The 23,824-nt window shown below is 52.4% G+C and overlaps 1 protein-coding gene across 7 annotated transcripts in view; it reads left to right on the forward strand.

Annotated features, from left to right (window-relative positions):
- DLGAP2 (DLG associated protein 2) overlaps positions 1–23,824 on the forward strand; it is a 786,545-nt gene that overhangs the window by 279,387 nt on the left and 483,334 nt on the right. The window contains exon 1 of one of the 7 annotated variants that reach the window (XM_019428001.2): positions 9,272–9,709. The exons of 5 other annotated variants lie outside the window; for them this stretch is intronic. In XM_019428001.2, coding sequence (XP_019283546.2) covers positions 9,676–9,709 — 34 coding nt within the window. In that variant the 5' untranslated portion in view covers positions 9,272–9,675. Of the gene's footprint in view, positions 1–9,271; positions 9,710–23,824 lie in introns of those variants that run through there. One more of the 7 variants, XM_019428004.2, reaches the window with a different exon arrangement.

Raw genomic sequence — 23,824 nt, forward strand, 5'->3', positions numbered from 1 at the left:
ATGTGCAATGCCAGTTTCCAAAAGGCTATTAGTATTTCTGGGAGGCGTCCTGTGAAACCCTGAGTGATGACAGGTCCAGCAGGAAACTGGAAATGCTGTAATTCATCCAATTTCTGTATTCAAACTGTGCCTTTCCCCACATGTCTGTCTGTGCAGCAAAGCAAGGAGTGCCTGGGTTAAGCAAATATGTGAACCTATTAAGAGAAATGTAAATTGACATAATCAATAAATTTGCTTGTGTTTCTTTTCATTGTAGACTTGTTATTTGATCAAGCCTCAGCTTTCTATGTGTGTATGTTTACAGACACGAGGGAACATACATAATGTATGTTGCTGTTTGCATTTTTGCAACAGCAAAGTGATGCTTTATGTTTTGTTTTGTGAGTTTGGGTTATTTGGAAAACTAAAAACAGAAACATGGATGATATGGAACCACATCACATCTGATGTGGGATCTTCTCTCTCCTGTTGACCAGCCAGTCCCTTTGGGCAAATTACTTAGTATTTTGAGACCTCAGGTTCCTCCTCTACAAAATGCCTTCATCCTACAGCTCTTGTGAGGGTCAAGGTGACATAAATGGTTCCTACATCCTCCAAACAAGCGTGATCATCAGCAGCTGTGCAAGTCTGACCTGCCCAGAGGGAGTCTGGAGGGTGAGTGCAAACGTTAAACTCTGTCCCGAAGGCCCATCGTGGATGCACACGGTCTCAGAGGAGCAGTACGCGGGGCCCCGCTGACCGAGGGCAGGCTGGTTAATGCACATGCACCGGGAGACAGGGCAGCCCCTGGGTGGAATTGTAAAGGGCACACAGCCTTTCTGTGAACATATTGGGAACTAGCCGGATGTCTCCATAGCAACCAAGGAATAACCATAGCAGGCTGGCAAGCAGCAAAAAAAATCATTACGATATTTAAGAAACTATTTAAGAAGCAAAACTTTAATTATTTTCATTATTGTTGCCGTAGTTTCCCCTTCTTGACAGAATAGGCTCTTGTTCTATTTGTAGAAACTTGTTCCGCGAGGCTTTCAGAGCCGAGTGCTGTTGGGGTTGTATTTTCCAAAAGATGAAAAGAGTCCTTTTGAGGGATTTAACTTTTATTTGGGATTTTGTGAGTAAAGAAGTCTGTGGTTGGTGCTACAACAAATTTGGTGTTAGACTTCCATGTTTTCCTGGTTTCAGGTTTATCATTTGACTCCTGGGACCTGTTCATCATCAAAAGTGCCAACATCGGGAGCTGATAGTTTGCTGCAAAGTTGTTTCTTGGAGGGTTTCTGTATTGATTAATTTTTCTCTTTTCCCGGTTTGAACACCTACACAAGCGCCTAGAGAGACACAGAAAAACCAGAGCATAGACCTCCCCTCCCCCCCCCCCCCCCCCCCCCCCCCCCCGTGCCCGTGAGCACGTTCCCGCGCAGCACTGACAGACCGTGTTGCTGTTTTCCTGTCTGTGTTAAATGACCGACTTCTGTTCTTAACAAGAGTGTGAGGCGTGTGGCTGGCTGCATCGTAAGGCCTTTGGGCCTTGTTTTACCGTCTCATAAGCATAGAGTTTCGGATCAATGCTATCACTCTGGTAGTCTAAGTCACCGTGTTAGAAGATGTGTTTCTGCACGTTTGTATTTTTCCAAGGAGTTCCTGAACGAATAATAAAACACACACAGTAATTTGGCCTTCCCCTCTTGGGCTGCCTGCCTAGGAATGATCAGATCATGATGACTGCTTACATTTAAATTTTATTTAATTTATTAATTTAAATATTTTCTCCTCAGACACTAAAACTATGTAGAACATTTGGGTTTATGGTTTTGTGCTATGTTAGTTTTGTACTATTATATTTAGGGTCAAGATTTTAAAACTCTTTTGGGAACAGAGAGGAAACTCCTCCCAAGTAATCAAATGGTGAGGAAAACCTGTCTGACCTAGAAAGATTTTTCATTATCAGGTATTTTGAATAATGTGTTTTGTGTCGCAAAATCGCCGGAACAAAATCATACCAGTATCCTTAGCCCATGACACCCCAACTTTCCTTCACTAAGCGTTAAGCTGCACGCACGGACCTGAGCGGTGCGTTCCCACAGCCGGGCGCCCAGGCATCACGCGCTTGGAGACACAGTCACACGTGTACAAGACGCACGTGCGCTTGAGCCGTTTGTAAGGATCTGCTTCCCAAAACGTCTTACCAAGAATCCGGTCTGCAGAACATGTAGAGGGGCACTGATGGGGCTCGCTGAGGGGCTCGCGGACCAGGCCCGCCACCTGATGGGGCTCTGGCGGTCTGTGAGCACAGGGCGGCTCTCCTGGCGTCAGGGACCGATGGGGGTTTCAGGGCAGGCAGAGGGCGGGTGAGCTATCGAGGACTTCAGCTTGCTGCACTGGCAAACCAGTGTCTCTCTTTCGTTTTCAGCCGTAAGCGTGGTGATTTAGAGTCGTCTGTTCTCTCAGAGTCTCCTCTTCCCCACGTAGAATGTGACACGGCCAAGCTCTTGCACCCATGATATGTTAGGGCTTTATCTGGTTTAGTTTTCGAGTCACATAATATACTTTTCCACTTTGTACTCACTGCTAAGATTCCGTAATGCATTATTTAATAGTCCTGTTGGCAGACATTCCTGTCAAAACTCTTCCCTACGCCAAGTATTCTCCTACAACCCTTAGAAACCACCGTTTTGGTTCTCGCCTTTGGCTGGCCACCGTCCCAGTGCTCCACGAACCAACCCCAGTGTGGCTCCACTGAGGGGGTCCTGGGGGGGATGGCACCAGAGCCTCACACAATCGGCTTTGAGCACGGATTCTCACATCCTGGGTTTAGGTGAAATACTTACTCTCCGTGGACCTAAGCTCCTTCATATTTCAAGGTCAGGGGCAAGAGCGCTGGTTGGTGCGATCCTGGTGAGCCGATAGCTGGCATTGGGGCCCTGGGGGCACATGGGCTCTGCTCCAGCCAGGAGGGAGTGTTCATCACAATGCAGTCGCTTCTTCAGGCAGCTTGTTAGAACATTAGAGGTTTTAAAAAAACTCGAATTCATGTTTTAAGAAAATCTGCCCGTACTGTTTTGCGTTACAATTTTTTGATTAAGTGGCTTCAATCAAATGTGTTACGTGGAATCATTTTACAAGAGGCCCTATGGGTCACTCCTGTGAGTCTGTACATTTGAGTTTTATTTAACTCAACTACCCCCGTGCCTAAGGAGGGGACGGGGCTCTGGGGCCCCCGTCTGTCCTTCCTTCTTCTGCCCACTACAGCTGTCTCTCATTATCCTTTCCTCTTGTTTAAAAAAATTTTTTTTAAATGTTTATTTATTTTTGAGAGAGAGAGAGAGAGAGAGTGCAAGTAGGGGAGGGGCAGAGAGAGAGGGAGACAGAATCTGAAGCAGGCTTCAGGCTCTGAGCTGTCAGCACAGAGCCCGACGTGGGGCTCAAACTCACGGACTGTGAGATTATGACCTGAGCTGAAGTTGGACACTTCACCGACTGAGCCACCCAGGCACCCCATCCTGTTATGTGTGTGTGTGTGTGTGTGTGTGTGTGTGTATTTATTTTTCTTGTTTTAATTTTAGGATCTTCTTGTGTCTTGATATGTACTTCAAGGAGTTATTCTTTGTTCTCCATTTGCTATAGTGCTAGCAGAGTTAAATTGGTGCTGGCGATTTAACACCCAAGAAATAACCGTGTTGTGAAGGCTATTGTTTTTTGTTCCCCCAGATAAAGAAAACGTGTTTTATAGATGCCATTAAGATGATTACTTCCTACTTATGTTACCATTTCAAAATAGATCTTGTTTCCAAGCTGGGGAAAAGAATTGCGTTTCTCCCAGTGAGCAGGACCCCCACGTGCATGACGCAGCGGCCTCCAGGTCGCTGAGCACCCTTGCCGCACCACCCCCCCCCCCCCCCACCGCCGCCCCGGCTTTGACGGTGGGAGTCTTGCGAGCGTTGTGCTGGAGTTAACACTGAATTTGGAGTCCAGTGGAGCGTGGCGGACAGGCCCTCCAGAAGTACTGAGCTCTGATGGGGCCCAGCCCCCGTAGCTCAGAAGTCCCTGTGCCGACGTTGGCTGTGCCGTGACGCCCGACGGTACCTAGGAGGTGAACTGTAATCCCTGACTAATCCTTTGTGCCTCCGTTTTCTACTGAAGACGACCAGAGCGTGGAGGTAAAATGTCATGAGGACAAATCCCCTTGAAGAAGCGAATGATGTGATTGTTGAAGCTGAGAACTCGTGAGCCTGGGAGCATCGTCCAGATCTCGTGTGATAAGTGGCTGCCAGAGCCGCGTCTGCACCGGGACAGTGCCTTGGAGTTGTGACATTATCACTGCAGACTTTCACCTTCGGGCCTGTGCAGGTCTTCACCCGGGAGCTGCAGAGTCCCCCGTGGGCGTTTGTGCGGGAAGACAGATCGAAGTCAGTGGTTTGCACTGGCAGAGCTGACTGGACAACAGGAATGAGTTACGGTTCGAACCCTCACGGGGTGATCTGGGTGGAGGTTCGCGTTAACCCAGAGGTCCCGGCTCTGCCTTTGTTTTCAGTTTGGCTGAACTGTCGTCCGTCACGACCGTTGTGTAGACAAGAGTAAATCATTGATGGCCCAGTCTTCCCTTCTGTGGACATAAGTGACGTGCCTCAAAACTCCACAGTGTCTCTGTTGTCTCCATAACTTGCTAGCCGGCCTGTGTCTCTCTCTGAAAGAAGATGAGGCATCTCTGTTCTGAATACCAGCAGAGCCCTGGGGGTGGTGGCTGGGGCCACGCACAGCACAGCCTCTGGTCTGATTGGCTCTGAGTGAGATTGGTTTGCAGACGGCTGGTGTCCTTTCATCTTCGAGAATTGTGACCATGCGGTTGATAGTAACACCAGGGGTCAACATGCACTACACAGGAAACAGAAGGAAAGATAACCTCTCACTTAATGGGGTGAAACGCAGTACTTGTGACGCTTTGCTGCTGGAGGCTGGAGAATTAGAAGAGGTACAGGCAGCCAGTCTCGCCGCTCTCCCAGTTCTGGGTCCTTGGCTCCTCGTGAGGCCTGGGGCGTAAAGCCACAGAGTGTGTGGTTGTGGAGGGAAGTCCAGGGAGGGCGTGCTCTGGGTAATTGTGGCAGTTTTGAGAGGACAGAGCTGCACACATAGCTTCTCTGTGTCCACGGTCAGGGTCCCCTGGGGCCAGGGAGTGACTCTGGCCCGGGCTGCCCTGGGGCATTGGCTTAACTGACTGGCTATGGGTGTCATTCTGGTGTTTTGTTAAATCCCTCCTTTTGGAATGTAGCTGGTGCTGTCCAAGGTGGTTGGTGTTTCCTCCTAGCTAGGGAATAGGCCTGACTTCGCAAATGGACCCGTGAAGCTCGATTCATGGGTCACCTTGCCTGGGACCGGGCTTGCTGGTGAGACCGTGTTTCTGGGCCTGCTGTGCAGTGTCTGTGAGACACCAGTGCCGGAATCGGTGGTCTGTGTGGAGGAAGCCTCCCTGGCCTCCCACCTGCTGGGGGCCTGTATAGGACTGAAACACAGAGGAAGGGGCAGCATCCACCTTGTCCTGCTCCACCCCCCCCGCCCCCCATGGCTCCCAGGCCGTCAGACTCGGGCTGACTTCTCCGTCTGCAGATGCGGTCAGTGGGGCTTCCAGGCGTCCATAACCACGTGAGCTCTTCCTGTAACAAATCTGTTCTTATCCCCACATCTCTGTCTCTCTCTGCCAGCTCTGTGTCTCTGGAGAGTGCTGGCCAACACAGGCCCCAGCCTAGCCACACGCCACAGACTGGCAGTGTGGCCCACATTAGGTTATGAAATCCAGTTGGGTCCGTGGGCACCGTTCTCCGCACGTCCGTGTGGACGGCCGTTCTCACGTCTTGGGTGGCATTGGCGCAACCTGGTGGCCGTGTGTGCTCCATCAAGGTGAGTCCACACTGATGGAGAGGGCATGTTAACATGGACTTTCCTAGTCCTCGTGTGCGGGGGTTCGACCTGTCCTTGACGTGGGTCTTAATGACAGTGCCTTAGTCACTTGTGACAAAGCTCGGCGTTCGGACCGTATGTAAGATCGTACGACCTTAGACGTGGCAGTTAAGGACCCCTCCTCAGACTTGGCTGTGCCGCATGCAGGTGACCTAACACAGCTGGACACCCGTTTCCCGTGGTAACGATCCCACCTGCGTCTACCCCAAAAGCGCTAATAAAGTCAGAAACTACAAATCCATTGCGGTGAGCCTTCGCTTGGCAGTCGACGGCCTCACTCAAGACAGCCTCTCCTTCTGAGGACACACACGGAGCTCCTGTCCTGTGGAGGGACTGCCACAGGGCTCCCTGAGCCCCGGGCTGGGCCCTGACCAGCCCCGAGATACCTGGGACACTCCCCTCCCGTCCTCGACCCCTATCTGCAGCTGCTTCTGGGGGCGATCTGTCACCCTGTGATGTTCCCTCCACCCCATCTCCTGTGGTCCCAGCGTTGGCCCCAAAGGCTGCCCTGCCAGCTGCCCTGGCCCTCCCACTTCAGCCTGTGGGCAGACGGCTGCTGACCCTTGATCAGTGCGCAGGCTGGGGTACCAGCCCCTGTGCATTCGAAAACCCACATACAGCTTTGACTCCTCCAAAACGTAACTACTAACATTTCACTATTGACCAGAAGCCTTGATGATAACAGCCAATGAACACGTATTTTGTGTGCTGTATATATCGTATGCTCTGATTTCTTACGATAAAGTGAGCTAGAGAAAAGGAAATGTGATTAAGAAAATCACGTGGAAGAGAAGATACATTCACAGAGTAGAAACTTTGCGGGTGAGTGGCTGCGCAGCTCAGGCCGTGCTGTCCACAGAGCCACAGCATTTGTCTGCTTCCTCATCTGCACCACTGTCCCAGCATGTGATGTGCCCTCTGTGTGTGTCATCGGGAGTGGGCTGCAGACCCTCACCTGAGTGCCACGTGCTTCCCTGTGGTGGTGCAGGAGCTGTGGACTCGCCTCTGTAACCGGTGGGGACATAGGGGCTTGGCGGACACAGGTACAGGGACCACGGGTCACGATGATTCTGTTGGCATTAGCAGCATAAATCGCTTGTATGCAAAGGGGAGTTTTCAAAGGTGCTTACAGGCTTTGGGGGGCCAGCAAGATGGCGGGGAAGATGGCTGGACGGCCAGCAGAGCTGCTGGGACCTCTGGTGATCCAGGGGGCAGCTTCCATTGTGGTGTCCCGGGTCTGGGCTTGCAGAGTCCCCCCAGGAGATCAGCAACAGCAATCAAGGCTCTGGGTCAGGAACCGGCTGCAGGGTAAACACTGGAGTGTTTTCAGGACATACGCGGCTGCCTTCATTTCCTGGGACTGCCCTAACAAAGCTGGGACTTGGGGCTGAGAACCACAGATGTTTCCTATGGGTGCATTTGAAGGCAGGGGTCACGGTGTGGGCGGCTCTGCTTCCTGCTGAGGCCCTGGGGGAGGACCAGGCTCTCCCTTCCCCTGGCTTGTCCCTTCCTCTCTGTGTCCTCTCTTCCCTAGGGAGGATGCCCACCTGCTTGCCATGGCATGTAGTGTGCAGTGGATTTTTTTTTAATTTTTTTTTTAACGTTTATTTATTTTTGAGACAGAGAGAGACAGAGCATGAATGGGGGAAGGTCAGAGAGAGAGGGAGACAGAATCTGAAACAGGCTCCAGGCTCTGAGCAGTCAGCACAGAGCCCGACGCGGGGCTCGAACTCACAGACTGCGAGATAGTGACCTGAGCCGAAGTCGGACGCTTAACCGACTGAGCCACCCAGGCGCCCCTGCACAGTGGATTTTAATACACAGTGACTGGATCTCAAGATCCTTAATTACATTTGTAGAGACCCTACTTGCAAATAAGGCCACATTCTGAGGGCCAGGTGGATGTAGATTTGGGGGACACTGTCCACCCCTCCCAGTGGTACAGGTGATGTCCCCGCAGGGTGATTCACTCTACACTTCAGTAAGCCGTGGAGGTCACCCTCTGTCTGCAGGGCTCTCCCAGCTCTGGACGCAGGCTCCAGAAACGCGCCGAGGTCAGGCCCCACGCTGCTGCTCCTTGAGGCATCCCGGAACGCTGCTGGAGCAGACTCTGGTGGGGTTCGCTTACTGGGGGTTCATTTGTTTGGGAAGGAGGCTCAGAGTCCCGATCCACTTGGGTAATCCTGTAATCCTTCTCGGCATCATGGACACCCCTGTGTTGTGGGACCCTCAGTGCTGCCTCCCAGGGGCACAGGCAGGCCCACCGCGGGCTCACTCCGTCTCCATCCCTGGAGACTTGGGTTGGGAGTTGGTCAGGACTCGTGCTGACAGAAACCCCTGGCACCCCAGGGCATCCACGCTGGCCCGTGGGACGTTTCGCAGTGATATGCTGGTGTAACTTAGTATACCTGAGGTCTTCATTCGCTAATCAGTCTTATTAACGGTGAACAGTGTGGTGCAAACCCTGTCTTCTCCCGCTGCCCTGTCCCTGTCTCCAGAGTAGTGCAGGGGGAATCTCGGGAGACTGTATCATGAAATCTGCCTGAATGCCTCCCTTACTGTCTCCACGTGGCCACTCAGCTTCGGGCATCTTCCTTTGCACTGGATTCTTGCCATCCTCTCTTTGTGGGCACACGTGATGAGGAAGCCGAAGGTTTTTACAAATAGTCTCTCAGGGGCGATTCCACACGCTCCCCGACAGCCGCTTGGCGGGGTGGGAACCCGGCTTCAGTGACATCGTCTCCGTGCGTGGATCCTGGAGGGATCTCAGCCTCCCTGGACACTACCTCTCTGGGTTTTGATCCCACCTCTGACTGGAGTTTCGGAGGGTGAGGTGTGTCCAAGCAGGACACGGTCCCGGTGCCTTAAAGGGCACCGGCCACGGGGCCCAGACCTTTGCTGCAGCGGAAAGTGCCCCATTCCTCTCTGTCGGGGGCTGTCGTGGAGGTGGGTGGAGGGGTCGTGTGACAGACAGGTGCCGGTATGCCCCCTCCCACGCCCACTCCTCCCCGCCCTGCCAGAACTGGCACTGTCCCCCGGGAGGAGGTGTCCAGAGGCACACAAGGCATTTGAGGGGAGGCTCTCCTCTCCTGCTGTAACTTTGGAGATGGGGAGCATTCCGCGTCAGGAGTAGAAGCTGCCTGGCGGACGGGCCTCCGAACGCCACGCACGCTCACGTTTATAAAGACCCGTGTCGCCAGAGCAGTGACGCTCCCTAGGAAGTTGTCCATTTATGGCTACTAGAGCAAATGATATCATCACAATAGGTGGCTCCTGTCTAAATAGGGATCATTTGTGAAATGAGATTATAGACATTTATCTGAAAAAACAGGAGATGGAGGCACCTGCTTTCTGTAATTGATATCCTGGGGGATAGCACTGCATGGAATTAAGGCGTCCATCTCCGTGGCTAATTCCGTTAGGAGCAGAGAGCCTCCCTCTGCTGCTGTGTGCCAGGCGGCCCCCACATCCACATGCAGAGCACTCCAGATCCGTGTTTTCTGTTATGCCTGAATATATGGGACATGCATTGCAACCCTAGGCCACCGTGCTGCAGTGCACTTGTCTGGCAGAGCCCTGTGGCCGGCCAGCCCCGGCTGTGACTGGCCAGGTCCTCGGACACACACTCCGTCGCCTCTGGCCTTCTCCCGTGGCGGTGATTTGGGACCTTTTCTCCAAGCACACGTCTCCCCGTTTGCTGAGAAGCCGCCTGCTGTTTGCATTTGGATGCGGCCGGCAGAGCAGCGGGAACCCTGCCTTGGTAAGTCCAGGATGACTCATTTCTTACTTTTCCTGCCTGGCTGTGTGCTTGCACGGATGTGGTAGCTCACCTCCGGGAGCGGCTCGCCTCTCCGTACTTTGCACCACGGCTTTTCACTGCCCTCCCTCCGGGCCCCGGGCTGCACCCGCCTTTATAAGTAAAATGCTCCTGTCTCTCGGCTGCCGTGCCGGCAGCAGCTGGGGACACAGTCGCTGCCATCCCGGGAGCGTCTTAATTGGCACGGAGGGTGTGGGGGAAAGGTCTCGCCCAGCAGTCCACAACTACACCGCTGTAATCCTAGAGTGCGAGTTCAGTCTCCAGTTACCCGTTATTCCTGTCGTGGCTGAGCCCCAGGCACTTTGTAATGCAGGAACTACTCTGGTCGCCCCCGTTTATGACAGCAAGGACGCATCAGTCTCGCCGCTGCTTCAGCACCCCTTTGGGAATGAGCGAATCCAGGGACCTGTGGTTGTTAACACCCGTGCGTTCGTGTGCAAGCGAGGGGGAGAAGGAAGCCTGTGAAGACAGCTTCCTTTGTGATGCCTAGCGCAGCGAGGGTCTGTGCCGCTTACCAGCTGCATTCAACGGGCTGGAAGAGAAGGAGAGAGCTTTCCGGGAGGTGCTAGGCAGCTGCCCTGCGTGCCATGAAAACCGAAACCTCTTCAAAGGCAGGAGACTCCGGCGTTTAGTGCCGAGCAGGTAGCGGTCCCGCGTCCCCTCAGAGGTGACGGCGTTGGACCGTGGTGGGAATTGCTGAGGTTTTCGAGGAGGCCCCCGGGCACGCGCTCTGACCGGGGTCCCTGCAGGCCCCTGGGCCTCCCGCCCTGACCCCCGAGGAGGCTTCGTCAGAGGGAACTTTGTAGCCAGGGGACTATGTGCCTCGAGCGCGTTGAGCGGGCGGCTCGAGCTGTCCCCTGAGGGGGCTGCTGCTGCTTCTGTTTCCTGTCCTGCTTGGCTAGCATTTTTTTATGTGCTTTCTTTACCTTGTGCAGAAACGCGCACACCTCTAAATAGTAGGGGCCGGCTCCTTCCTAGTGAAAGAGAGCGTCCATAAAGGGTATGTTATTAACTCGGGCATTAGGCAGTAGCTGGTTTTGAAAGTTCCTCTCATAAATGACCACGACGCCTACTCTGTGGGTGTTATACTCCCTACACAACTGAGCATGTCCACTCAGATGTTATTGGTTTGCCCACATGTAGGTGAATGTTGACTTCTTCATTCATAATTCTGCCCCCAAAGCTCAGACTTTGTGTAATGTGGAACATTTCGTGCCCTTTAATTTGTTCAGACAAGAGAACCCATCAGTGGGACTTCCCTGGCTTTGTGACTCACGCTGTACTTAGCAACAGGTAGTTGCCCAGGACCACTCGTCACTGCACGGGGGCTTTGCACGCAGGGTGGCACGCTTCCCCCGGACACAGCAAGGAAGCGGGGCTCTCACTGGCAGTGGCTGCACCGGGGGGAAGGTCTCAGTCAGGGAGAGCAGACGGCTGCCCGGGGCTGAGGAGATTGCCCAGCCTGACCCTGGCCCATCCTTGGCACTAATCCAGTAAGTTTTTGCAAGCATCGAATACCGCATTTTTAAACAACTTGCTTCAATTTATTTACGGCTAAAGCAAAAGCGAATAACCTAAAAATAAGCGATGTAGCGGTGTTCAGATTGGAAACACGTCACCGCGAGATGGACGCCCAGTTCCCTAAAGGTGACCGCATCAGATCTTCCCCAACTTGAGTGCCGTTTGGGGGTAGTGTGCTTTGGCAGAGAAGCTTTAGTTCTCCACTCTGATTTTATTAAACCAGCATCAATAACCTCAAAGCACTTTCTGTTTTCCAAAGCAATGTCACTTGTATTTCAATACTGTTTAATCTGGTAGCTTTCTTAAGTGAGTGAGTCTTTGCATTAGTGGATTAGACTGACATTCTCCAGAAAATACAGTGTCAGTGCAGCTGGGATGTGGTTGCTGCGACGCCAGCCGCATGGACGGTTCTCGGAGAACATCTCCTCTCTCCTTTCAGCCTCTGTATGCTGCAGTGGCACAAATGCCTATCAGGGGGAATAAAATGACCATGCACGCACCTGCACACATGTCCACCCACCTCACTTAGAGACCCCAGCTATGGGGCAGTAGGGGGTGAGCGCCCGGGACAGCCCTGCACGCACCCCAGGAGGTGCGGAAAGAAGTTCTAAAGCGTGCTATGGATTCACCGTCTTCGTGGTGTGTGTGGGCCTTGAGTTGAAAGTAGACACCTCCACACAGCGTGCACAACACGTACAGGGTATTTCTGAATAAACACACGTCCACATGCTACCCGGGGCTTCCTTTCTGCACCCTCTGCATTTAAAACGCAAAGTTACCCGTTCCTGGCATCTGTGCACATAGCCAGTGCTCACAAGGCTTGTGTCTGAAACTCTGACTCAGGAAGTTATTTTCAAAGATACAGCAGTTGCCAGAAATTTGATCGTGGGGTCATTATCTTATTCGTGATTATTTCGGGATAATAACTGGTAGTAAAATTAGCAATCTTCATCTGACTCACCTCAGGAAAAAAGTCAACATTTCTATTTAGAGAAAACTAATTGTGAAATGGCCTTCTTGTCCACACAGGTTTGTTAAAAACGCACTGCATTCAGGGAGAGCGACGTATTTTGGCAGGAATCTTCTGTTTCTGTCATTTATCGAACTCCATGAAGCATTTTGCTTCTAAATCTGGTGGCAGGGGAGGAGGGCTTCTGGGGGTTGCAGTCCCGTGCCTTAAGAACGCTCCTCTCATTAATTACGACGTGCACGGGGGATCATGGGAAGGATTTCGAGTCTGCCTTGTCTTTATCTGATTGCCCCACAGACACTCACAGACACTTTCCAGATTCAGACAGACCGCCCTCTGTCTCCACTCTGGCTCTCCTCTTAAGGACCTGATCGTTCCTACAGAGTCTTTGTTATCCGAGCCCCCAAGTGCTTTTACAGGGTTCCCCAGGGAACCCAGAGTTCTGCGCGTTTGCAGACTGTCAGCCGTCCTCCTGGCCTGAGCAAAGGGTGGCACCTTGTGGGGTTCCTTCCTGAGAACCCAGAGGGGCAGGCGGGCGGGCTCGGCTGGGGTGTCGCATCCGCCTCAAAGGCTCCCATGGGTGTTGTGAGCAGGCGGTGTTCCCCGCGGTTGCACTTACGGTTGCCCAGGGGCCCGGCTCTGTGCATTGGCTCCCCGTCAGGATGCAGTGGGGAAGGACACACACCCCACCTCGCCTTCAGGCCGCACGTGTGGCGTGCTGTGTCCCCGCCGCTGGGAAGGCTGCAGGTCAGCTGGTTTGGGGTAGCTGCTGTCTGCAGCAGCTGCAGGGGGAGGGAGGGGACCGTCCCTGGCAGGTCCCGATCGATCGGGCCGTGGTGAGCTCTGCCCCCACACGCGCCATCCACTCTGTAACCCGTGAAACGTGCACACTTCTTTTGCTTCGACCGCACCAGCCTCTCTCGGCAGTAGCTCCGTGGTTCCGTCGCTTCTGCATCATGCCCCACGCCCCACGCCCCACACCGGCCTTTGTGTGGCGGTTACGTTGGGCTCGTCACGTCTCGCCCCTTACCGTTCTGTCCTGTCCACAGCGGGTGGATGGCTCTGATGGGGCCTCTCTGTTGACCTTCTGGGTGTGCTTGACCACACGCCGCCTCCGTGTCCTGCCAGAGGTGTCAATCCAGACGGCCGAGACGCTCCCCTCAGTATTCTCCATGATGCAGAAGTGAGGGTTCAGGACGGGACGCCAGCTGAGAGTCAGGTCACAGCAGCCAGCTCAGCCCCGTCAGTGTGGGATTTCTGGTGAATCAGGGTTCCTCAGTTGTCACAGGCCAGCTAGCACCTTCGTCAGGGGAGGTGATGTGTGTGGGGTCCATCCTCGGGGGCACTGCGTCTCGTGGACAGGGCAGTGGGGCCATGCGTGGCTGTGGGAGGACCATCCCGAGATGGCAAAGTCGTGCTGCGCTGTCACCCAGCTGCTAACCCACGAGTCCTGCCCACCCCTGTGCCCGTGCCCATTTTGCAGACAAGAAAACCGAGGCCCCTTCGATCGGCCTAATGTTTTATCCCTGGGCAGCAGTAGTTCCGTCTCCGGACGCTGTGCTGGTTTGTCCCTGCTGGTGGAGGGTGGGGACGGGGGGAGGCTGGTGTGGGCACGCAGGTGAGCAGAGGACACAGAAAGCAGGGCGCATGGGGACCCTGCCCCCGCCAGGATGGCGGGAAGCCCCCCTCCCAGCACGCGCCGGCCTCCCAGATACTGTCCACACCCCCTTCCCAGCCCCCAGGCTTGTCTGTCCAGACGAGGGTCCACAAAGGACGGAGAAGAACGCAGTCCGTCCTCCAGCCTGTCGGAGCTGGAGGGACCGGGGAAGGTGAGGCTAAGTGACTGTGGACTTGGAGTTTCGTTAGAGAGAATTATGGGATCAAAGTGTTGGAGAGACACCGAGCCTCATTCTCTCCTCCCTGCAGGTTTACTGTTTTCTCGCCATGGCCCTGTCTTTTGTTAAAAACACCACCGTTCGTGCATAGCGATGTGTCATATTTTGAGCCTTACATTTAATAGGCTACTATGTACCGTAAATATGATCAATACGGGGACGACCAGCTCTCCAGTCACTGCTGCTTGGTTAGTGCCAAGTGCTGCCTGAGGGCACGGCGTGTGATGTGGCGCTTTTGGTATTTACGTAGGATTGAGTGGGAGCCCACCAGCATTCAGGGAAGACGTGACCTTGGCTGGGCGGCCTCTTTGCCAGACTGATCTCCCACTTCATATGCACACACACACACACACACATACACATGCACACACCTCACATGCACACACACGTACACACGCCTCATGCCCACATGTAAACACACACACTCAATGCACACACACATACCTCACATCCATATGCACACACACACACACACACACCTCACATGCACACACACACCTCACCTGTACCCAAACATGCACACATCTGACATGCACACGTACACACACGCCTCACATGTACACACACACATGCACATGCACACACCTCATATCCACACACACGTGCATGCATACCTCACATGTACACACACATATTCACATGCACACACACACAGTTGTAGCCGTGGGAAGGAAGCAAGGGTTTTCAAGTCAAAGTACAATAGACACACATTTAGTTTTGCAGAGGTTTTTTTCTTGTACTTGATAATGTGTCTTTCTGACCCTGTGCGTGTTCCGGTACTCTTTGCAAATCCAGAAGCTTCTTCCTAAAATCACTTCATGTCATGAGCTGGTTCATGTCTCGCCTCTGCACCCAGACAGATTGGTAAACCACACAGTCCTTCCCTCGGCCTTCCTGCTGGATTGTGTCCTTGCTCTGGGGGAGGAGGTGACCTACTGGAGGTGGTTTTAGGGCTCCTGGGGAGAGCCTCCCCTTCCTCCTTAACTGGTGGTAGATTCCAGGGAGGAGACACAACACTGCAAAAATGGGGCTGAGAAGTGCCAGTGACGGGGGAACGAGCCCAGCCACGGGGCAGAGTGTGCTGTGCTGTGGACGAAGCCGTGTGGATTCTCCGCCAGCATGGGGGGCGGTCCCTCCCCTGCCACCCACTGCTGGCAGGAACCCTGCAAATCTGCGGTGAAGACGTGGCCTTCAGGCTCGTGTCCCTGGTGAGCCGTGGAGATGGCCGGAGGGCAGGCTGAAGCTGTGCTCTGTACTCTGGCTCTGGTTCCTCACACTGTGAACAGAAGTCTGGAGGAAAAGGCACAAGTCTCTTCTCTTGTTTCAATTTCCCTTCATTCACAGAAAAGGAAATGGGGGCTGGGGGAAGTTAGCCTGTAACTGTCTTCCCCCTGGCTCCCCCCGGCTGAAGTCAGGGTGAATGAGCAGACGTGATCCCAGGAAGGATGGCTTTGGCCTTTCCTGCGAGGGGAACGGTTCTGCAGCTCGCGACGGGCCGGGCCGGGCGGAACCATGTGCCATCACTCCCAGGAGCCAGGACCCGCCGCTCAGTGTTGAAGTGCGCTGTCCCGGCACCAAGGACTGTGGGCACCCCTTTGCAATTCAGCTGATATTCAGAGGGTCGCCTCTAAAATCATCACGGACACTCTAGCAGACGGTGCGTTGCAGGGGAAGTCAAGGTCAGGATGTCATTCGTGCGACGAGCATCCTGGTGGGTCTGCATGCGAGGCACAGTGCCTTGTCACAGGCACCGTGGGCTGGCCGTGCATGGCCTCCATTTTCCACTGCCCGTGGCCCAGCTGCACAGCAGAGGTGGAGGGGGTGAAGAGCAGTGGTCTCCAGTTCAGCTTTTGTGTGATGATACAGCTGTCATCTTCTGGGCAACCCAGCACTAACTGAACCCACCCATCACCTTCTCCTGGCGGGGGAGAGAAGCATCCACTCCTTTGCTTGAAGCCTGAAGAAATCTAACACAAATAAGTGCTCTGCTCAAGCTCCACTGCCCTTGACTTTCCCAGTGACACCCCTTCTCTGTGGGTGGTCGTGGGAGCCTCCGCCCTGCCCTCTCTGACCCACCTGCGGCTGCTTCCAGAGGCCGCAGGGCATCACGTGGGCCAAGCATGAGTCGTCCAGGATCCGATTCAGCAGAACATTTGCTCCTGGATGTGCGCAAGGCAAGAGCCCCTCAGATTCTCTTCCCCGTTAGGCTCTTTCCACAAATAGAGCCACAAGCGTCCTGTTCCCTCCTCACTGCGTCTCATTTTCCTGTTCCTCTTATTCCACCTCCTTTTGCACCTATTCCAATTTTAAAATTCATCCCCCTTTAAAGAACTTTGAATATTTCCCAGCCTTCTAGGACAGTGTGTGGCATACAGGCTCCAGGTGTGTGCGTGTGCGTGTACTTTAGATACGTTTTCCTTATTCATCTTCCATGTACATGCAGACTTCAGTGAATCACCCACGTATTTAACCAAGGAAGGGATTCTTCACAAAAGCAGGGTGCTCTTCTGATGTTGCTCCAGAAGCCAAGTGAGGTGGCAGGCATGTGGGCACAGGGAGCTAGGTGCGGACCCGGCAGGGAGGTGTTGATTCCTGCTGGGGTGCAGGACACCCGTCCGTCTGCGCTTGCATGGGTGCTGACGGCAGGAATGGCTGCTGGGAGCCACACGGGCGGGGGGTGGGATCCTTGCGGTGCCGTGCTACCGTTCAGGTCGTGCCGTTGCTGCGGCCCAGGCAGGTGGCGCAGGTGCTCGGACTGGAGAACAGCGATGTCCAGAGGAGACAGTCCCAGGTGCCTGTTCTTGCTCCCTCCTCCTCCTCTCCATTTCCTGTGTGACCCATGTGGTGTGTGTCAGTTTTGAGAGGAAACAGCCTGCTGTGATGGTCTCCGTCCACGTCACTATTAAGCCTTCGTTGCCGTGAGTGTCCCACACGCTCTCGCCCAGTGCCCACCCGATGTACTGAAATCAACGTTTGTGTCCTCAGACGTAGGAGTGTTTTTCAAAGCTGAACTCCAGAGTCCTCGTTAATATTCAGGCTTCCCCAGGGATCGCTCCAGGACGGGCCCCAGCCTCCACCAGCTGGGCGCCCGGTGTGTCTGAGCAGGTGCGCTGATGTGACTTCTTGCCTTCCTTCGGGCAACATATCAGAGCCAACAAACGTCCTAGCCCTTGTGCCGTCTTGGAGAAGGGGATTGTCACTAACAGCGTATCGGAACACACATACGGTCTGCACCAGCAGGCTCCGGCCAGTGCAGAGAATCTTGGCTTCTGATGTCACACGTGTAAGGTGACCGACGGCGTGTGTTAGGCATGTGCCGGAGATGAAGGAAAACAGCCGCGGAAGCACCAGCAAGCTGTCTGGAAGGTGTTCTCTGCTGGCTGAGTGGCAGTGACTTCTCAGGGAATGTGCTGTTGCAGTATTAATTCAATTAGGGAGCTTCTGTGTGACACATTATGACTTTTAATCCTGTTCCATTAATTATCACTCTCCACTTGAACCTCTGAGCTCATATCATCAGGATCATCACAGAAAGACGCTTACGCTACCTAAGGAGGGAGAAGTCCACAGTTGAGGCCAATAACAAAGCCGTTATTTTGAGTTAAGGCAATACCCACTTTCAAGGTGGGTTTTCAGCCTTCCAAAACAATTCTTGAGTAGAAGCCCTAGAAAAACAGCCCAGATCACTTTTCTCTCCTGCCTTTGAGCTGTGTCAATTCACATTCCCTTCTAAATGTTACCATGAATATCAAAAATTCTAAAAGCCATAACGGATATTAAAAAAAATAGCCACATCATCTGCTTTATTGAATTGTGTGGAATTGTACAGTTTTGTAGCTAATGCAATCAAGAAATCATCACTTTAAAGTGTATTTCCTTCTAATGACCACGGGGATTATGAGACCTTTGTTTATAGAAATTTCTATAATAAAAACATTTTTATACCGGTGCTAGAATCTATAGATGGGAGTAAGTGGCTCAGAATTGAGGACCGTGCATGTGTTACGTCTCACTTTCCTAAAGATCTTTTGTTTGTTGTCCCCTCACTGCAGACAGCTTCGGTGTCTTCTTTCCTTGGAGGAGGTGGTGGGACGTGGGCCCGTGTGTGGTACCTGCAGGCCAGTTTGTGGAGTAGCTGGAACTGTTCCTCGGACAGACGGCTCCCACAAGCCTTGTGCCGACGTGGACTCCACACACGGAGTTACTAATCCTGAGAACACCAGGTTTACCTAGACCTGTTACCTTCTGTGCACGCGGAAAGGTTTCATCGTCTGCCACATCGAGCTCTAGTTATCGCCCACACAGTCACCCTTCAGGGTGAACACGAATGCACCCGGATCCATAGTTGGGATTGGCTGTCACAGGAGGCAGGAAAGGGGGCATTTTTCTGGCCTGCATTGTTCACCATTTGCCCGCAATTTGCCTGCTGAACGTCAGAAATGTGGAGTGGTAGTGGGGTGGGTGAGAGCCCCCCTCCACTTCAGGGCCAGCCCGTGGCTCCTGGCCCCATGTCCCTGTGCCTTGGCGCCCTCACCACGAGGAAACCAGGCCAAGTGTCGGCTCCCGGGACCCCCTTTGCTGGAAAGAGCTGTCCTGTTGGATCTGCTGCTGACTCCACGGGGGATGGGCAGCAGGCAGCTTTTGGGAGAGGAAGGAGAGGTTCCTGGCGCTTGTCCTTGTGGTAATCAGATGAGTAAGGCGTGGGGTGATTTTTGAGATGTCATCTGGTTCATTCTTGGGGATTAAATTGTCTTGGTCCATTTCCACCTGAGAAAGTTCAACTCTCTCTAGCAAAGGGACCTCTGCCTCCAGGGACCAATGGCTTGTCACTGGGATCCTGCGTGGACTCAGAATGGCAAAGCCACGCTCTGGTCCATTGCATGTGAGAAGCACATGGGCGACCCCCCCCCCCCCCGCCCCGTGGCCCTTACCCTGTGGCTGGGTGACTGGGGGCCTCAGAGGCCAAGCATATCCTTGCGGCTGTGTCACTGGACACCTGTCACTCCTCTGCTGCTCTCCACTGATGCCCTCAGACCCGAAAGACATCCTCCCTTTAGGAAAAGACCCAGGGTTTAGCAAGAAAAGGCCATGCGTCCTGGTGGGCATGGCAAAGAGAGGAGTCTTTTTCAGATGAGCGGCCTATGCAAACTTTGGGGGAATTTCTGGCCTAGTTTATCAGTCGGTCACCTTGCTGAAGTGTTCGTGGGAAGGGGCACCGAAGTGGGATGTTGCACGGGAACTGCCCCGGCCGGCGTGTGTGGTGCCGCAGGTGGCCTGGGGGGCCTGCCCCTGACGCTCTGGAGGCTGGGAGCGGTTTCCAGGCGGTCTCCTCCTGCCCGGCGGAGCACATGTTCCTGTGGGTTTTGTGGCACGTGTGACCCAGCCACACGTTGTCCTTGCCCGTCCCCCTACTGTTCCATCTGGTCTCCTGTGGGGGAGGGGACAGAAGTTTGTGTAAACAGCAGGAGCTCTGCACACCAGTGGAGTCAGAGGGGCGCGTTCGAGGTAAATGAGCTCTGGGGACCTTCAGTCTTACTTTGTAAGTGCTTTTGGGAGGCAGAGGCTGGTCCCTGACCCCCCAGCCCTCCGCGTCTGGCACTTACACCTTTATAAACTACCCAAGAGGAGGGTCTGGGCCAAGTCCTTATTTGCGGCCTTGTGGGGCTCCTCCAGAGAGAGTGGTTTGAGGACTGATCTGAAGTGCACCTCTTGAAGAGGAGAAGTGTTTCCTACGAAGAGCAAAAGGTAGGAGGAGGGTTTAACAGAAGTGCTCTCTTGAAAACCTGCAGGTGGACTGAACATCCCGCACCTGCTGGCCCCTGTGCAGAGAGCTGGCTGCCCACAAGCCCTCCCTGTCGGTGAGGGGTGCGGAATTGTGTGTGCCCCCCTCCCCCAGCCTCCAGCTTTTACTTGGGATGCATTTTGGAAGCTTTGTTGTCTCCTTCTCCTTCTCCTGAGCAGTTGGTAGGTTTGGGGAAATAAATGGTAGCCCCTCCTTGCCATTAGAGGCCATTCCCCCTTGGTGTGCTAACTTCCTGGGGTGGCCATAACAGCACCACAGACAGCAGGCTTGAACGACACACATTCTGGAGGCTCAAAGGCCACCATCAAGGTGTCGGTGGAGCGAGCTCCCTCCCAGCTTCCAGGGTTTGCTGGTGTCCTTGGTGTGTGGGGGCATCATCCCTACATCTTTACCCGGTGCGCTCCCTGTGCGACTGCCTCCACACTCCTCACTTTATGCAGACACAAGTCAGTGGATGGACACTCCTCTTAACCAGTTACATCTGCAAAGACCTGTTCCCACGTCAGGTCCCATTCTAGGGGGCTGCGATTAGGGCTTCAGCACATAAACTGGGGGCACAGCTCTGCCATTACACTCAGTAAGAACTGGTCTTAGGATGTGGCTGTGCTGTGGCTGCCATGGCTTTTGGGAGCCAGGTGATGGTGGTGGCGGTGGTGGTGGTAGGGCCTCTGCTGTGACAGCCACTCACGATCTGGGTTGTGAGTGTCATTGCGATATTACACTTTTAGCAGAAGGTCAGTGGATCCAGGTTCAGCCCTTGGCTCCTCTGTTTCCCAGGCTTGAGGCTCTGGATAAACACTGTCCCTCTTGGGCCCCTTCCACTCGTCCCAGCATAATCATGATGGCAGCATTGACTCGCGTGCTCACGTGAGAGCTGACCGTTGTTGTGCCAACTTTATTGGGAAACATGCTGGAATTTCATATTTGAGCTGTGTCCTAAAAATGGTCTCATGAACCTTTCAGATTTTTGCTCGGCTGTCTCTGTGGAGAGGTTGGCCTCACAGAGAGGCTGCTTTGCTGTCTTGGATGATTCGATGTCTCAGAACTGCCTCCTCCACAAAAGGCGAGTGCCACACACATCTGCTTGGGTGGTTCTTCCCACATGATAAACGTGGGCTCATGACCGTTTCCCCATCTCCTCACACAGCAGACTCATTCACAAACCCAGAGGCTGTTGTCACACAGCACTCTTCTTGGCCGCTACCCACTCAGGGGGTGAATTTGCACTTGAAGGTCAAGCCAAGATCAATTTGAATCCCACTGGGTCCTTGGGCAGGTGACCCTCTGTCCACCTTTTCCTGAACTTTGAAATGGGGATGAGTCTAGGTTTTCACCTTGCCAGCCCTGTCCACATGCTGGCTCATCAGGGATTTTCTCCTACTTCAGAACATCTGTTCGTCCTGAATAATATTAATAATGATAGTAAGAACAGCTGGCACTGGTTTTTAAAATTAATAGACTCTTCTCAAGAGCAGTTTTAGATTTATGGAAAGATTGAGCGGAAAGTGCAGTTTCTACCTATCCCCCCAACATCCACTTCTCCTTATTTTTGTTTCATGTTTGTTTATTGATTTATTTTGAGACACACACACACACACACACACACACACACACACACACACACAATACAGGGTGGGGAGGGACAGAGAGAGAGGGAGAGAGAATCCCAAGCAGGCTCCACTCTTTCAGCACAGAGCCCAACGCAGGGCTCAGTCCCACAAACTGTGAGATCATGACCTGAGCCAGAATAAAAAGACACTTAACCGACTGTGCCACTCAGGTGCCACAAGTTTTCTTTATTTGAACATCCTGCATTGGTGTGCATCTTGTTACAAGTGATGAACCAGCACTGATACGTTATTATTGAATAAAGCGCATAGTTTACATTAGGGTCACTCTTGGTGTTCATTCCATGGGTTTGGACAAATGTATGAAGACCCGTATCCACCGTTAAAGTATCACGCAGAGTAGTCTCACTGCCCTAAAACCCTGTGGGCTCCACCTGTTCATCCCTCCCTTCCCCCAACCCTGACAACCACTGATCGATCCTTTTCCTGTCTCCATAGTTTGCCTTTTCCAGAATGTCATAGAGTTGGAATCATACAGTGTGTAGCCTTCTCAGACTGGCTTCTTTCATTTAATGAGATGCATTTACATTTCCTCCATGTCTTTTTACGGCTTGATAACTCATTTCTCTTTAGTGTTGAGTAATAGCCATTGTCTGGATGCAGCACAGTTTATTTATCCATCACCTATTGAAGTTTATTTATCCATCACCTATCCTTCACCTTGTGTCCCTCCCATCACCTATCCATTTGGTTGTTTCCAGGTTTTTTCAATTATAAATAAAGCTCCTGAAACCGTATGTGTGCAGGTTTTTGTGTGGACATAAGTTTTTAGCTTATTTAGGCAAATACCAAGGAGAGTAATTGCTGGATCCTATGGTAAGAGTATGCTTAGCTTTGCAAGAAACTACCAGGCTGTCTTCCAAAGTAGCTCTGTATATGATGTTGGCATCTTTTCATAGTGTGTATTTACCATCAGCGTGCATTCTTTGGTGAGGTGTTTGTTCAGGTCTTTTGCACATTTCTGAATTGGCTTGTTTGTGTTCTTGTTGAGTTTTAAGAATTCCTTGGATACCAGTCCTTTAACATGTTTTGCAAACATTTTATTTTTCTGATTTTGTGACTTGTTTTCATTCTCTTTAGTACTGTGTGTGTGTGTGTGTGTGTATTTATAAGAAGTAATAATGCCTTAGTTTTTTCTAGATTATTGAAACTGTTTCAAAAGATCTAAAGTCAGGTTAGCAGAAGTTATCAATCACCTACTGAGTAACAGATGGTGTGTTAAGCACTCATTTGGCTTTTATAAGCTACTGTCTTCTGTTATTTGTGATTTTATTCTTATAGCTAGGACCCCCAACAAGGGTATAAGCTCTAATAGTCATGCATTTATTTCTTGAACATTCACTGACTATGATCCATGAATTGGAATTCTCCTAGGTGATGGAGATACAGAGACAATTAAAATATGATTCATATGTTGAACAAGGTTGTAATCCAGTTGGGAAGATAGTCATAGACATAAATAGCAAAACACAGCAAGCAAGAAAGTGTTCAAAACAAAGGTATAAATGCAACAAGAACATGGGCTCTGAAGTCAGTTTAAATTAGGTTTGAAGGATCAGTGACAGTTTCACACAGGGAACAGCTTTCAATTGGACTTAGAAGTACAGCTGGCATTTTTATACCAGAATTGAAAGAAGTCATTTCAAGCTGAAAGACACTGGGGAAGGTGTTCACTACTGCTTGGGGTTGTGAAGGACCAGGAGGTGGCTAAATGACAGTTTAACAAAGGCGTGGATATGCATCATCTCTCCCCTCGTGTTAGTGTGGGCTGGCATTATTGTTATTATTGTCAATACTGTAATATTATTATTCTGATTTTACTGATGGAGAGATGGGGGCCTAAGGGAGAGAGAGACTTGTTAAGAACACAGGTTTTGAGTGCATGAACCAACTTCTGCACCTTATTACCACGTGGCCTTGAATACTTCCTATGGCAGGCTGGCACTTCCATGTCGTAGGTGTGGACGTCCACAATAGAGTTTTTTACAGCTTTGCTGTCCACAACATGCTGAGCTTGCCATGAGGCAGGCATAGAGGCTCTCAACGAGGTGAGGCAAATGCTTGATCTGAGCGAGGCAGAGCTGCCCTTCCCCTGGGGCCGATCCCCTTCCTCAAGTGCCCTGTAAAGCTCATAAGTCCACTTTCCATGCGGGGCTCTTATGAAGGATGTGTTTAGGAAGGTAGACTAGTCATGCTTGGAAAATCGCCATCAGCCATGGAGCAGCGTGTCCACAGTGAGAT

Source organism: Panthera pardus, unplaced genomic scaffold (assembly GCF_024362965.1).
Source record: "Panthera pardus isolate Hobbes unplaced genomic scaffold, ASM2436296v1 HiC_scaffold_13, whole genome shotgun sequence".
In the NCBI taxonomy this organism is placed as follows: Eukaryota; Metazoa; Chordata; class Mammalia; order Carnivora; family Felidae; genus Panthera; species Panthera pardus.